Consider the following 15,304-nt stretch of genomic DNA (forward strand, 5'->3'; position numbering starts at 1 on the left):
TTGATATTATAAGTTTTGCAAAAGGCAATTTTGCTGTTTATGTTAGTAAAATAATATAAAATAAATAAATAAAGTTAGCAGATTTGAGCAAAATCATTTCAAAATAGACCTTGATAAGTCTCGATTCATTAAAATTATGATAATAATAATGTTTGGATAATTTATATAGCCCCATTTTTGTAAAAATCACCTCAAGGGCGCTGTACAATAAATAAATATCGCAACACGTCTTGCAGCTACAGAGCGCATGGACGGTTGGGATTCTAGTTCCTCGTCTCCAATTATGATATATTACAATTATGAAATATATGAGCTAGATAACAGAACGTCTTGTAGCTACAGAGCGCATGGACAATAAGAAATCTAGCCCCTATTTACATTTTTATTTTTAAAAAATTTATTTGACATTGAAGTTAAGAGTTTAAGTGATATTTTAAAAACGAAATAAAAAGCAAATTTATAAAATTGGAAGTTAGATAACAACAAGTCTTGCAGCTACTGAGCGCATGGACGGTTGAAATTCTATTATGATTATATTATGATTATTTGTCTATTTATAGCATTGATGTAGGCAGATACAAATTTGTGTTTTTAGTGGGTAACTCACAAATGAAATATCTATTTAAAAGGGTGTTTATACACTAGAATATTTCATAGTCATTGGACTGGTACCTGAATCGTAAGACTGATCATCTTACCTTCATGTAAAAAAAAAAATGATCAATAAATGCTGTGATTAGAGTACCAATGCAGTGCCCAATGCACCATTAGGTGCGGAAAGGGAATGATGATGATGAACTCACAAATGATGATTTTGAAGTTATCTAGTTGTAGTAATTATCTCGCGATATTTTTGTTATCATTCTCATTTTGGTATAAATTGTACCGGTTTGAATTAATTTTGCTGTAAAGTACTTATTTAATTTCAAAACAGTTTTGAAGAAAAATTAAACAAATATTTTTTATTCTCAGGACGGAGGAGACGTGCCATTTATTCAGCTGACGAAGGTAATTTTAAATTAAATAATTTTAAAAATACTTAACACCTTTTTGCATGTTGATTATTTTTAAATCACTTTTATTGTTTTGAACACCCTGGACAATTTATTAGAAACTAAACAAATATACATATTTATGACTTGATTATTTTTTTCTGTACAGTACAATTTTTGTAAGTACCTACACTTAAAAGAATGATGACATTTATAATTGATTGAATTAGTATTGCTGCATCAAGATTTTTCGATGAAAAAAACGTACCCACCTAATACAGTTCTGTGTGTGAAATAGAACCAGAATCCTGGACGAGTGTCTTCGACTTAATGGAGAAAAATCCTGATAAAGAAAATCGAGTGGAGAAAAGTCCGCCATGTAGTTTAGTGTTTGGCCTATTTGCCCACCATGCTTGTTTAGGTCCTGGGTTCGATTCCTGGGGGGCCAACGTGAAATATTTGTTTATACGGTGGTTTTCCACTGCAATATTTCACCGTTCCGGAGATGTAAAATTGATCACTTTCCTTTCCTGTAACAGACAATCGCGATACGCTGCATTTGCTTAACAAATACAGTGCCCTATGCACGATCAGGAGAGGATAAGGGTGCGATGGTGATGAATGTACCCACCTAAAAAAAAATATTTCTTACCTCTCAAAATATTTTTAAAAATGTTTTTAATTTTTTTTGCCTACGGAGCACCTATGTAATGTACATACACTGCATTGCACACTGATATGGACAAAGTTGCACTAAACACTTTGAAAAAGTGATAACTAATTAGATTTTAATATTTAATAAAGGTGGATGGTTTATTTTTGCATGTGTTTTTCTTCTTATTCCTCAGATGAACCGACCGTCAAACCGGAACCCTCGTCTGAACCCAATTCCAAACCAGAACCAAGTTCCGAACCTAATTCCACACCCGAGCCGAGCTCTGAACCAAAACCGACATCGGAGCCTAGTTCAGAACCCGAGCCGAGCTCTGAACCTACATCTAAACCCGAGCCGAGTTCGGAACCCGCATCCAAGCCGGAACCGAGCTCTGAACCGTCATCTAAACCCGAGCCGAGTTCGGAGCCTACATCCGAGCCGGAACCGAGCTCTGAACCCGCTTCCGAACCTGAACCGAGTTCTGAACCCGCTGTGAAACCGGAGCCAAGCTCAGAACCCGCTTCTAAACCGGAGCCGAGTTCAGAACCCATGTCTAAACCCGAGCCAAGCTCAGAACCCACGTCTAAACCCGAGCCGAGTTCAGAGCCCGCATCTAAACCTGAGCCTAGTTCCAAACCTGAACCGACATCCGAACCAAATGCCAAACCCGAACCTTCCGCTAAACCCGAGCCAAGTTCCGAACCTTCCCCCAAGCCCGAACCGGAGCCGAGCTTTGACCCTTCATCTGTACATCCTGGCAACGATGGTATATTTTTGTTTGTTTTTTGCTTAAATTATAAAATATAATCATTTGTAAAAATTTATCCTAATTCTGTACCAATTCAATTTGCTATTGAAATGCATTTTGTTAGTAAGTTTTGAAATATTTAGTCTCAACAATTTAATCAATTAAAAATTATTAACTTATAATTTATTTGGGTCTTTAATTTTATTATTGTGAAAAAAATATTTTAAAAATTTAACCAATTATTAACACTGACACAGTAAAATAATAATTGTATGAGTATGTAAATAAATAAATTATTAAGAGGAAACGCGGTCTGATTTTTCTTCATACAAATGTATTCCGGTATTTTCTCCCTGGATTATGGCGCTATAGTAGTATCTCTATCGTTTTGCTTTTTTGATAAATTGTTTCTTTGGGAGCTAGAACCATCCGAAAACGTTTAAAAGCGTGTTTTATCTGCCGTCTTCGGATGTATGTTATACAAATATGATAAATAATTTTGAAAAATGGAATAGGTACCGATACAGAAAATTTTATTCTGATACTCTTCCTAAAAAAAATTAAATTGGTTCAGTTTTGCGGTGTGGAAACCGGTAAAACGAAATCTTGATTTTAGTTGGGCTTATTCGTCCGACGTGTAGTTGACGTTTTTGCACAATATCGGCAGGTGTCTGTGAGAGAGTGGCAGAAACTTTATGTTCATATAACTATTCATCAAATTTTGCTCCGACCGCATTTCTTCTTACGTAGAAATACAGATGCTAAAATTATTTTAACACAAAATAACATTAATATATTTTTTTAAATAACACAGTAGTTACTAACATAACACTACATATTTCAAATTAGGCAGCCTTATTTTTTTCCATCTTGTTATTTAATTGAGTGAATGAAAAATATGCAAAAATAAGTAGGCTGAATGCTGTGATATACGAACTCTCTTACATATGTGGTAAACCCTCAGCGTAACAATGCGCTTAGCTATAGAGGAGCCCAAACATAGGAAAACCATTCTATGACTATTGAGTATTAATTTAGCTACAGTGCCCTCAATTTCCTCTTTCCTCTTTTTTCCTTTTTCCCATTGAGTAATAGTTTTGATTTAAGGTAATTTATAAACAAATACGTTTATTTCTATTTTTATATATTTTTAACTTTTTAAACTTTTTTTTTTCTATTGAATATGTTCTGTAACTTGAATTATAAAATAAAACTTTTATTTCATTGGTTGGTTGGAAGAAATTGCTATTTGGCAATAAGCCCGCCAATGTACCAATAACATTATGTACAAAAAGTTAAATAAATAAAAATGGGCCCCCAGGTCGAGAATTGCCGAATCGAATTAATTTGATCCGTTGTTCCCGCGTATTGTCATCTTTGAATGCTAAAAAATAGTACCTACATATTAACACATTTTTCACTTGAATTAAAATTAATATTATTTTACTTTTCATTTTTAATCATTCTAATCATTACAGAAAATCAATATTATGTATCTTTTTTGGGTGATACCGTGTATGTTGGATTTGATCCCAAAAACACCCAAAAAGAGACATAATATTGATAACAGTGACCGTGAAAACCTTCGCACCTACATTACAGAAAACTTTGAAAATGTATATAAATAGGCGTTTCAGGTTTTAGGAAATTATATGAATGCCTAGTGCGGCCCTGACATATTGCCATGCCATATTGCCCGTAATCAACTGTCATTATCAACAGTAAACATACCTTAAGTCACAAATTTATCGCCTAAATTGAAAAAAAATAGTATCTAAAGTAAATATGTTGAAATAAGGAAAGTTTTTAAGCAACATAATACACTTGTCGGGACAATAAATGCCAAAAATCAATGTGAATCAAAGGAAAATATTAGAAATAAATAACCTGTGAAAACTGACTTTAACACCTTTGACGCTCGTACTGCTGCAACCAAATATACTGCAATTCAAAGTAACGTAAATATCCAAGTTATTTACAAACAAAGCTAAGCACATAACGATAGGGCTTCTCTATAGCTTGGCGCATCATAACTCTGAGGGTAAACCTAAGAATGATAGGTAGATGTCGAGATCCGTGTATTGTGTAAGGCTGAGATATGCTTTATCGACAAAATCGAGAAAGGACTTCTGTGTTGGTTTGGTTAGAGCAAATAAACGGCAAAAAAGATTGACGATGCAATTGTTGATGGATGCAGAAAACGAGGAAGACCGAGAAAGAAATAGCATGAACAAATCCAACAAATACTTGAAGATGCATTATGTATGTAGAGAAGATGTATGAATGTAAAGAAAGCGAGCTTTATATGCAATGACAGAGTGATATGGCGATCTATCCTCTTTGACTACCCTTACAGGGAAACTGTGTGATGTTTTGTTTATTCATTTTTATAATATGTTTTTTGTGTCTGAGCAAATGAGGAATACAGTTCTGTCTGTGAAAGAGAACTAGAACTCTGTACGAATGTTTTTACTCAATGGCTTCTCTCAGGTAAAAAAACCGAAAAGAAAAATTAAGTGGAGATAAGTAAACCTTGCAGTGTAGTGGTCGGCGTTTTTGCCTACCTTACTTGAGATCCCAGGTTCGATTCCTGGCAAAGATTGGCTCCTGAAGCGTAAGTCTAATTACCTCACCTTCCTTCTATTATTAAAAAAATTAATATGTTGTAAAGTAGTAATGTTTCTATGTGTGAATGTAAGTGAATGTTTTTGAGTTTTTGCTGGATAGTTTATAATGATTTTGATTATAATTTCTACAGGATATTTCCCAAAACACGCATACTCTCCCAAACACGATTTTAATCCAATGGATTGCACTGACTTGATTATTGGGATGGCCCGAGGCAAGAACTTCAGAATAATGGACTATTATACAAGAGACAGGTAATTTTTAAAATTGAATAATTAAATTTTATGCATAGAATTTTAATATACGGAAGGAGCGTAGAACCATACTTGAATACATCGGACTGTGTCCAAAAAACCATCCATCGCCCCCACTTTGCCCCACTTTCGCCGCGCGCATGCGTGAAGTCGCCGCGTAATGTTGCCAGATCGCGAACAATATTATTAAAACACAAATGTAAGATAACTATATTTAAAAAAAGCAAAAAAGTCAATTTCTCCAAAATTTTATTGTACTTGCGGAAACATTGATTGACATAACAGAGTAGATAAGTAATGGGTCATTTAATAAGAGTAATTGAACTTTGAACTTAAAAAATACAACAAATTTTATTTCATATAAAACGGATATTTTTATATCATGTTAAATAATATTTGATACCATTAAAGATAATGTCGGTCAAATGTCCACCACAGCGTTGTTTAATCCGAGAGATCCTATTTTCTTAAGTTCTCTCATTAGATGAGCAAAGTAGCGTAAAAATTTGACTACCCTGACAATATGTCCGTTTTGTCTTCTTTGACAATCTGACAGATGGTAAAATAATTTAATTATTAAGTAATATGATTTGTGAATTTGCTACTTACACATGAAATGTGATCCTTCTTTTTGATCCCAGCAGTATTTCTACACTCTTAAACGACACAACACGGCATAGTTTAATTTAAATTGGGAGTTGGAGTTACAAAGGACTATTCTTAAGGGGGGGAGGGGGGTTGATAGGGCCTCCTAGAAGCGCCTGGTGATGTCCACATACTCCACTTAGGAGCGGATGTGGAAAAGAAGAAAATATACCCAAATATTTCAATTTTGGGGGCCATTTTCAACGAGTTGTAAATAACAATGCCTGTTATTATTTTAGTTGTCATCATTTGCTAAAGTGTATTTTATTATTTTCTGTTTAAGGTCTACTCCAAGAGTGGATTCATTCTGGGGAGGAAATGATGATCTGACAGGAGCCATTGGTTTTGAAGAAAATGGTGTTACAACAATTGCTTTTAGGAAGAAACTCAAGGTATTATTGGATGTTTTTGTTTAAAAATAACAAAAGCACTTTGATTCAAACCACAAATCTTGTATACTTTACGTTAATAATTACGCAAATTAATTGTGTCTTGAAAAAAGAGTTGATGATAGTAAAAATCGAAACTGGAATAGTTCGCTTTTTTATTTGCCGAATTGAGGCAGATGAAGAATACACTTCTGTCTGTGAAATAGAACCAGAATATTGTTAAGTGTCCTCAGCACGGGTAACCTCATAGTTTATAATTTGAATATTTTTTAAAATTATAATAAAGAAAAAAAGAACCCTAGACGAGCATTTTCGACTTGATGGCCACTCTCACTCATATTTATTTTAATAATGATTTACTGCAATATTTCACTATCCCTGGATTGGCACCCGAAGCGTAAGACAGATCACCTTACCTTAATTTAATGTAACAGAGGATCGAAATACGCTGCATCATTTGTGTACCAGTGCAGTGCCCTATGCATCACTGGGTGCGGAAAGGAAAGTGATGATGATGTTATTATTTAGTTTTAGTATTGCTCTTTTTATTTAATAAAAAATACTTCTTCCCGTATTTAAGTTCTAATGATTTACTCAAATTTGATATTAACATTTTTGGGTTATATTAAATTAATCTGGAAAATAGAAAATCATGTCTAGAGCATGATTCAAACCTCGGATCTCCAATTTGTGAGTCTGCAACATTACTTCGGGACCACATCCCGATTCAAAGACGATATTTCCGTAAGAGGAAAGTCATAAAACACCAGCGCCATAAATTATTTTCCACTGTTTTTTGACAGTTTGTTTTTTTTTCGTAGGCTGTTGAGAACACTGATCACTCCATAGAGAATGATTTGATGCACGTAATATGGGCCCGAGGTCAGGAACCGGGGCATTATGTGCACGCGCCCAAATCGGGTCTGGAGAGCGACCGTCCCAGTGTACCGGACTTCTACAGGCAGGACGAGCTCAAGTATCACGGCCACGGCTCGCAGAGAGGAGTCGCATCTATCAACTTCTATGGTCAGCATTTAATCTCTATCTCCAAGACTGGATTTTTAGTGTTATGACAGTCAATGGAATTTTTAGTTTCATGACAGTCAATGGCATTTTTAATGTCATGATAGTCCACAGTATTTTAATGCCATGTCAGTCAACATGAGATGTTATGTATTTATTGGATTGTGTCTTTATTTATTTCTTTATTAATTAACGGTTCAAAGAACCTTTAAAAATGATATTTCAGAAATTATGATCACAGGTCGGTGAACGAGTACAATGTAAAATGATAACACGCAATATGAAATATAATGTTTCAAAGAATAATTAAAACTAAATAATTAAATGAAAAGAATAGAAAAAAAAAAATATTTACAACAATAAAATTTTAGTAAAGAAAACTTTCACACATCATATTTTTATAAAATACGAATTGATATTTTTATTCTTTTGGAATTTCTGCATTAATTTTTTACATTAAGCCCGTCAATTGCACTTAATTAATTAATTTCTCCACAACTACTAAGAATATTACCTCAAAATTTTTTGTAACATTAAGTAAACCTTAACACATAAGAAAAAAAATTATATCACATATTCAGGTACGAGTATATCAGATAATTTTGAATGAAATATTTTGTCCATCGGGATTTTTGAAAATGACAAAATATCGAGCACCTTGAGACAAATATATAAAACATTCACGTGAGAGAAATAAATGTAATCTAATTAGATCACTGAGCAAGAAACATATAATTTTAATAAGATGAAAAGAGACGGTGATTATTAGGCGATCATTTCCTAACCTCGAGTTACCTAAGGTAACTTCAGGTTACCACACAGTGACTCGAGGGAGTTTTTTTACCACAGTATGACAAAGGTTAGAGATAATGTTCCCTCCATTATCTATGTACCTTGTTTTTGATACCTTTTAAAATAAGTATGCATGAAGTCTACGGATTTCGAGCACCTCAGTACGATTTATTTTGAAATCTGTACTTATAATATAATTTATATGATTAATTTCTAGATGAGGTGTCAAAAGACATGGCTGCATCAGGAGAAATAGCTCAGCTGGCGGACGGCCGATGCGGAGGAGAGTGGAAACTTCCTCGGACCTGTTCTATCGCCAAGAAGGACTGCGAATACGCTGCCACTTGGGAGTATTTAGGTGCCAAGAAAGGAAAGGACAAAGTTAGATTCACCATACATACAAAAGACACTAACCAGAAGTGGACAGGAATCGGCTTCAGCGACGACCAGAAAATGGTAAATAATTTTTAATTAACTCTTAACTGGCGACATTACTCTTTTGGACCCATGTTGATTTTGACTTATTCCGCTACTCTCACATTTTTCGCTACAGTGACCCCTCCTCATCAACACCTTCCTCGAGTCGAAGTGCAAACGTGCCAGCAAGAGTACACGTCATCTAGGCCAGAGCATTTTGAACTCGCTAGTGGGTTCAGTGCTTAGACCCCATTTATGTATCTTTTTGTTTTGGATATTTAACTATCAAGACAAGGTTGCCGGCCCGAGCAGTACCACGGCTCGTACTACAGATCAAAAAGATGAAATCGAACATTGGCTTTGAGGATCCTACATCATCACTCGACGACTGCCACGCTCAGAGGATAGATATTCGGATGATGAGGATGCCGACTATCTTTCAAGTAATCACACGATGGAGTCTGAAATCTTCTCAGATTCAGACAATGCAGAGGACAATGTTGAGAACCCGCAATGATGCCCACCGGTGTATACCTTGCTGGCCTATGGTCGTATTCAATACAATTCTGGACATGAGCGGGCTGAATGCCTATTGCATCACCCGAAGTCACGAACATCCAAAAACAATGTCTAGAGAAAACTTCCTCAAAGGATTGTCCAAACTTTTGTGTGAACCATACTTGAAAGAAAAGATCAACGTCGGATAGATCAGCCAGAATGAGATCTAGCGCACTATCATTTACTGAAAAGGGACAGAGCATATACATGTTTGTAAATTGATACTAACATAATATTCTCCCTTCCCCTGTAAGCAAGTGTCTGGTTCTTTGTGTCGAACTAATTGTAGATCCACCTTTACACAGGATGTACAATGCGAGGATATCTATTGAACTGCAGATCAAAATCTCTGGTATCTCAAAAGTGCCACTTGTATATCAATCTCATAGTCGTGAGCACGGTTGACGTAAGTCTCCACAAGAATTCTATGTGCTTCAGCTGCTGATATAAAAAAAAAGAAAGTAATGCACTAGAATTCCCCGCAAATGCTCTTTTTGGCATGAAATTTGACATGTTTAACGCTGTGTAAAAATATGTTGTTTACACTTCGGCGGAATAACATACTGTCATTTCTAGCTGATGAAACAGCGAGAGCTTATTCATGCAAGTCCCTATTATTTACAGATTTACATTCATAATATTGATGTTGGATTGAATTGTGTGTCACCGAGAGTATAGTTGTTATTTAAAATAATATAAAACAATATTTTTATGCACTTGCTTGCCAAATACAAGAGCTCAACTCTTTTTACTAGTGTTTTGTCCATCAAATAAAGTTCTGTTTTTTTTCTTTCAGTCCCAAACTGACGTAGTGATTGGTTGGATAGAGAAGACAGGACGACCATTCCTCATGGACACTTGGATCAATGGTTACAGCGCTCCCCGATTGGACGACAATCAGGATATTGATGACTTTACAGGAAGGACTGAGGATGGAGTGACCACACTTTCTTTCACGAGAAAACGCACTACAAATGATGCCGAGGTAATTAATACTTTACGAGATTAAAAAACAAGAAAACTTGGATTGAAGTTTCATGTACAAATTATTGTCTTTGAGTTGTCTCTGTATCTGATAAGTTAAAGTATTAACTATTACATTATTTTATTAAATAATGTAATAGTGAAATGACAAAATAAAATATACAAGAGTATATTTGCTTTTGATTTTGCAGTGTCCTATGCACCATTAGGTGCGGAAAGAGAATGATGATGATGATGAGTCTCATTGAACTTTAAAAATATTACTTATTTATTTACTTATTTGTTTATTTATTAAGGAAATCAAACAGTCTTAATATAAATACAAGGTACAAAAGAACAATTAAAAAAAGTAAGACCAATTACAGATTTTACACTAATATATTATGAATGCAGGAGGAGAGGGGAACAAATAATAAGATTCTAAAAAAGTAAAAATATAAATATTAAATAAAAAGTACATAAAAGGGAGAAGACATTGTATCCTCCAACTTTACTTTCCTCCCTCTCTCTCTGCTTCCATGAACATTTATATTTCTTAGTAAAAATGCACAACCAACAATAATTAATTAGAGATGCAGGTAGTAGATATGAATAAGTATAAATTAAAAGGTGAAATTAAATGTTAAAATTAAAATCAAAAGTTGAAGTTAAAATATAAAAATTAAAATTAAAATTGAAAGTTCAAATTAAAAGTTTAAATTAAAAGTTAAAATTAAGGTTTAAAATTAAAAAGTTAAAATTGAAAGATAAAATAGATTATTTTGTTATTTTCTCTCCAGGATTTATCGTTTACGGATGACAAGTGCCTATACCTGATGTTCCCCGTAAAAGGAGGTGGATACGATGCAGTTAGTAAGAAGACCAGAAAGCACGCCAGTATTCCGGCCATTTCTTCCCGAAGAGTTTGCATCAAATCTTGTGGTCCAGGTAGATAAAAGAACACATTTAAATTATTTAGTAATTTTTTGTCTTTTAGAAATTCATTAGAACATGTGCGTAGTAATGAATTTGCCAATATTATTTTGAAAAATTCAATCTTTATTTGTAAAAATACTGTTAGGTATATAAAATTCAAAATATTCGTCATTGTAGTCCATGATTTTGTGCCATTTATCAAGGAGCATATGAATTCTGCGCAAAAAGAAAAGTGGGGTTTTGGCGCGATGAAATCATTGACCCATTTTCGTATCACTTCAATTATTCGGTCCTGAGTGCCTGTCTAGGTGTTTTGCATCGATCTGAACGAGTGGTATTTGGAAGGGGCAAGGTCTGGGCCATACTTTAATATATGCCAGTAGTTGCGCCCACAGCATACCTTGTTTGCCAATTTCACGCCCTTAAATTAGATTTTTTTCATTGTTATACATTATACCGTTTTTATTTTAACATTTTTTATCATCTCATATCTAGAATTGGATGACGTAGCTCCAACCGAACCCAACATCCCGGGACTGTCTTTTTACATGATGAAGGTGAAGATTGTGAACTTGGCGGAGAATTTTAATGCTCCCAGAAAGGGCTCAAAGGAGTACGAGGACCTCACAAACACCATCACCAAGAGTTTCTCTAGAGTTCTGGACCGGCACTCCGGCTACCACAAACTCTCTGTAGACACACTGGAAGAGTAAGTATAATTATTATTTTTATTATTAGTATTAATATTATGATTTGTTATAGGCAGGCAGCCTTTGCTGATGTGCCAATATCTCGTGTACTACTTTTTGTCTGCAATCTCCTTCCTTCAAAAAAGCATCCAAACGGTTTTTGAACTAATTGACCAAAATGGAATAGACAACTAGACTTGGTAATTTATTCCAGTCTGACACTACCCTGCTGGAAAGGAAATTTTTCTTGGCATTGAGGTGGAATTGGGGACGATTGAGCTTCCAGTTATGACCCCGTTAATTTGTGTTGGGATTCAATTGATACATCTCACGCAGGGGGCAGTCATAGTAATCATTGAGTATCTTATAAGTTTCAATCAAGTCCCCTCTCTTTCGTCATTCTTCCAATGATGTAAGTCCTAGTGCTTTTAATCTACCGCGATAAGGCATCCTTTTGAGTAATTTGGGAATATTCTTAGTACATCTTTGGACTTTAGACCACCACATACCTAAGATTCTTCTGAGCCACCTATTCTCAAAATTCAGAATTTTGCTGTTTCGGGCCCTAGTGAGGTGCCACGATTCGCATCCGTATAGGAGAATAGGTGTTATGCAGGCGTTATATACGGCATTTGATTTTCACCGAGTAAATATCCAATCTCCAGACAGCCTTCATACTGTTGACAGTACATCAAACTATCGAGGCAATACTGGCAAAGTTCTAACACAGTGCCTAACATGACCCTATCAAACTCAAGCGAAATTCCCTATCGTCATAACACCATACGCTGTCCATTATGAAAGTAATGGGCACGATTTTATTGTGATGCGACTATCCATGGCAGCGCAGTAAAACCGGTCGGGAAATGTAGTGGGGGGTCTGCCCTTCGCCGGGCAAACTAAACGAAAAGGCTAGGCTAAGCTAACTAGGCAAAAAAAACAAATACGTTTATATGTAAAAGGCAATTGTGCCATATATGTTAATAAAATAAATTAAATACGAGAACACTCACCCACCACATAGTAGCCAGGCTCTTTAAAGGCCTGGGCTTGGAGGGCGAGAACTAATTTACAGAGACCCGTCACAGTAGATCTACGCAAGTCATAGTGATGTCAAGAGCACCGACCCCCATTTTTAAGAATAAGAATCACATAAATCTGAATACCACTTGTTTACATGCTTATGATTTAGCGGAATATTTCAATTGTCAGGACCATTTCCAACCAGGGAGTCTTAAATATCTGTAGAGTGGGTTCTTGTGGAGTTGTAGAACTAGGTTTTAATCTCTGAACCATGAGGCAGTGATGTTACCACGGAACCATAACCCAGGTCTTAAGTTAAGTCAGTACTTATTCTAATTCTATTTATACTAATCTTCTATTTTCTTTTCAGTCAATCTGGAAATCAAATTTTGGCAAACTTACTACTCCAAGTTGACGAATCTAACGAAATAGACACAGCGGCTACTTCAAGATCATCTAACTCTCCGAGTGGAGACAGTAAGGCAGAGAGCAGCAATATTACCAACTCTACCAGCCGATGGGAACAGGCTTTCAAGGACACCTTATCCAGTGGAAGGGTTGGAGCCTTGAATGTGGATCCTGAGTTCTTTGTATTTGAACCTCAAGGATGTAAGAAATTTGAAAAATATTTACCCCTCTGTTAAAAATACATTGAATAATTTTATTATGAACAAAGTTTACATTAAATTTGAATAAATCTTCTTCAAAGTACTCTCCTTAGATGATGATGCGCTAGCTATTATATGCGATGAGCTAGTGATGCACTTATTCCAACGTTGACTTTATGTTTGGAAGCATTCCTAGAAGGCTTCTTTTGGAATGGCCTTCAGTTGATCCATCGTGACCCTGTCAACTCGCACTCTTGAAAATTCAATCGCCTGTTTGCATTAATAATTTTTCTTATATTTTGCACTTTTTTGTCTGTTTTTGAGGTTGAAGGACGTCTTGACCATTGCTCATCATCAATTCACTTATTTCCACTTTTAAATCGCACATACCACTTGTAAAGAGTCTTCAAAGTCACCACATTAAAGCCATAGATTGATATTAACATATCTCGAGCGTCTTTGCACTTTTTTATCCATGAAATCCATGATGCTTCACAGACATGGTAAACACAACTTCTCTCTTCCGGCTCTAGAAGCTGACTGACAAGTCACAACTTGTTCAAACTTCACACTGATTATCTGAACGGATCAGGCTATCGGAATTATTACTTCAAATGGATGCTATAAAAATTCTTTATAAAATAAATTTATAAAATTGGTGGTCATTTATACTAATTCTAGACTACATCCTAAATGGTTTTACTAATGTATGATTTTTTGCAGTGGTTTCAACTCTACCAGTTGAGGAATCTGATGCCAGTGCTAGAACATTCTTCGGTCTGTCGGAAACCAAACTCTACATTGTGTTGGGATGTATCTGTGCTTTGGTATTCATATCCATTGTCCAAGCAGGATGCACAATCTACAAGAGCGCCAGGACTGTGCCACCTGTCAACAAGGTGAGAGGCGAGACGGCCGCTTTATTTATTTATTCTTTTACAATTTTTGAATTTTTTTTTAGCCCTTCGGGCCTAAAGAGAATATCTAGAATCCCCCAGGTACCATATTTTTTCAATAACTTTTTTGTTAATCGTCATATTGATTTAATTTTTGACATAATCCTACCCCATAGTGTTAAGAATGTATAAAAATTATAAAAATTCTTTCAATAATAATTCACGTGTCTTTGCTTTCTCCCCGTGCCAACAGCAAACATTTCCATTCATCACTCTACATTTAAATAATCTTCGATACATTGGTCAGTTCGCACGTGCGCTTCTTGCTATTTGGTCGTTTATTCCTAGCAATAACCACAATAATCGAGATTTTGTGTGTTAGATTTTACATCCATTTCCCCTCCCAACTCCCTGCCGTCCCGCCTCCTTGCTAACGGGTTGCATGACTTTTAAGATTAGTGTTATTTAACATGTAGTAGCGAGAGGTGTGAGATGTCGTAAAGCATCCTTTTGCAACAGTATTTTATGAAAAAATGTATAAATTTCGACAAAAACTTATTATGAAACAGTCGTAATGACCCCCCCTCCCCGGAACTCGTGGATTTTTTCTCGCTCGGAAAGGTTCAGAATAAAGTAGGTGAAGCGGTAAACTCATGTTGTGTTTCCTTCTCATAATTACTTTTTCCATAATATTGTTAAAGTAAATTTTAACACAAGTTACATGTGCTTGTTTACCTTGTATAACATTTAAATTATACAATATTAATCAATTTAAAAATAAATAAATTTTTCATATCTTGTATCTATTAACCCAACATTTGTGTAAACCTTTTAAAGTGCAATTGTGTACTTAACTCTTTTTATCAATTTTAGTGTCAGGTACCTCTTTACCTAAATGCCCCAGAATGACCCTATCTGATGTTTAATAATATGTTGACTTTGTTAAAGGATCAGTTGATACCAAACGCAGCGTGGAAGGACTACTCTGTTGCTAACACTAACTACGCCTTTGAGGCTTTTGAGAATGAAGAGAAGTTTAACGGAAGTACTGCGGGAAGGGATAGGTAATATTCTAATATTTATTTTTA

At 35.2% G+C, this 15,304-nt stretch overlaps 1 protein-coding gene across 3 annotated transcripts in view; it reads left to right on the forward strand.

Moving 5' to 3' along the window:
- Positions 1–15,304, forward strand: part of nahoda (DOMON-like domain-containing protein nahoda) — a 151,111-nt gene that overhangs the window by 132,969 nt on the left and 2,838 nt on the right. The window contains exons 11-22 of one of the 3 annotated variants that reach the window (XM_088226734.1): positions 973–1,008; positions 1,841–2,413; positions 5,154–5,277; positions 6,206–6,314; positions 7,133–7,337; positions 8,344–8,582; positions 9,898–10,086; positions 10,865–11,012; positions 11,496–11,709; positions 13,083–13,321; positions 14,044–14,219; positions 15,165–15,280. In XM_088226734.1, the coding sequence (XP_088082860.1) occupies positions 973–1,008; positions 1,841–2,413; positions 5,154–5,277; positions 6,206–6,314; positions 7,133–7,337; positions 8,344–8,582; positions 9,898–10,086; positions 10,865–11,012; positions 11,496–11,709; positions 13,083–13,321; positions 14,044–14,219; positions 15,165–15,280 (2,368 nt within the window). The remainder of the gene's footprint in view (positions 1–972; positions 1,009–1,840; positions 2,414–5,153; positions 5,278–6,205; positions 6,315–7,132; positions 7,338–8,343; positions 8,583–9,897; positions 10,087–10,864; positions 11,013–11,495; positions 11,710–13,082; positions 13,322–14,043; positions 14,220–15,164; positions 15,281–15,304) is intronic. The other 2 variants (XM_088226735.1, XM_088226736.1) reach the window with 2 other exon arrangements.

This window comes from Micrasema longulum, unplaced genomic scaffold (genome assembly GCF_059751315.1).
Source record: "Micrasema longulum isolate JH-2025_06_02 unplaced genomic scaffold, ASM5975131v1 h1tg000464l, whole genome shotgun sequence".
NCBI lineage: Eukaryota > Metazoa > Arthropoda > Insecta > Trichoptera > Brachycentridae > Micrasema > Micrasema longulum.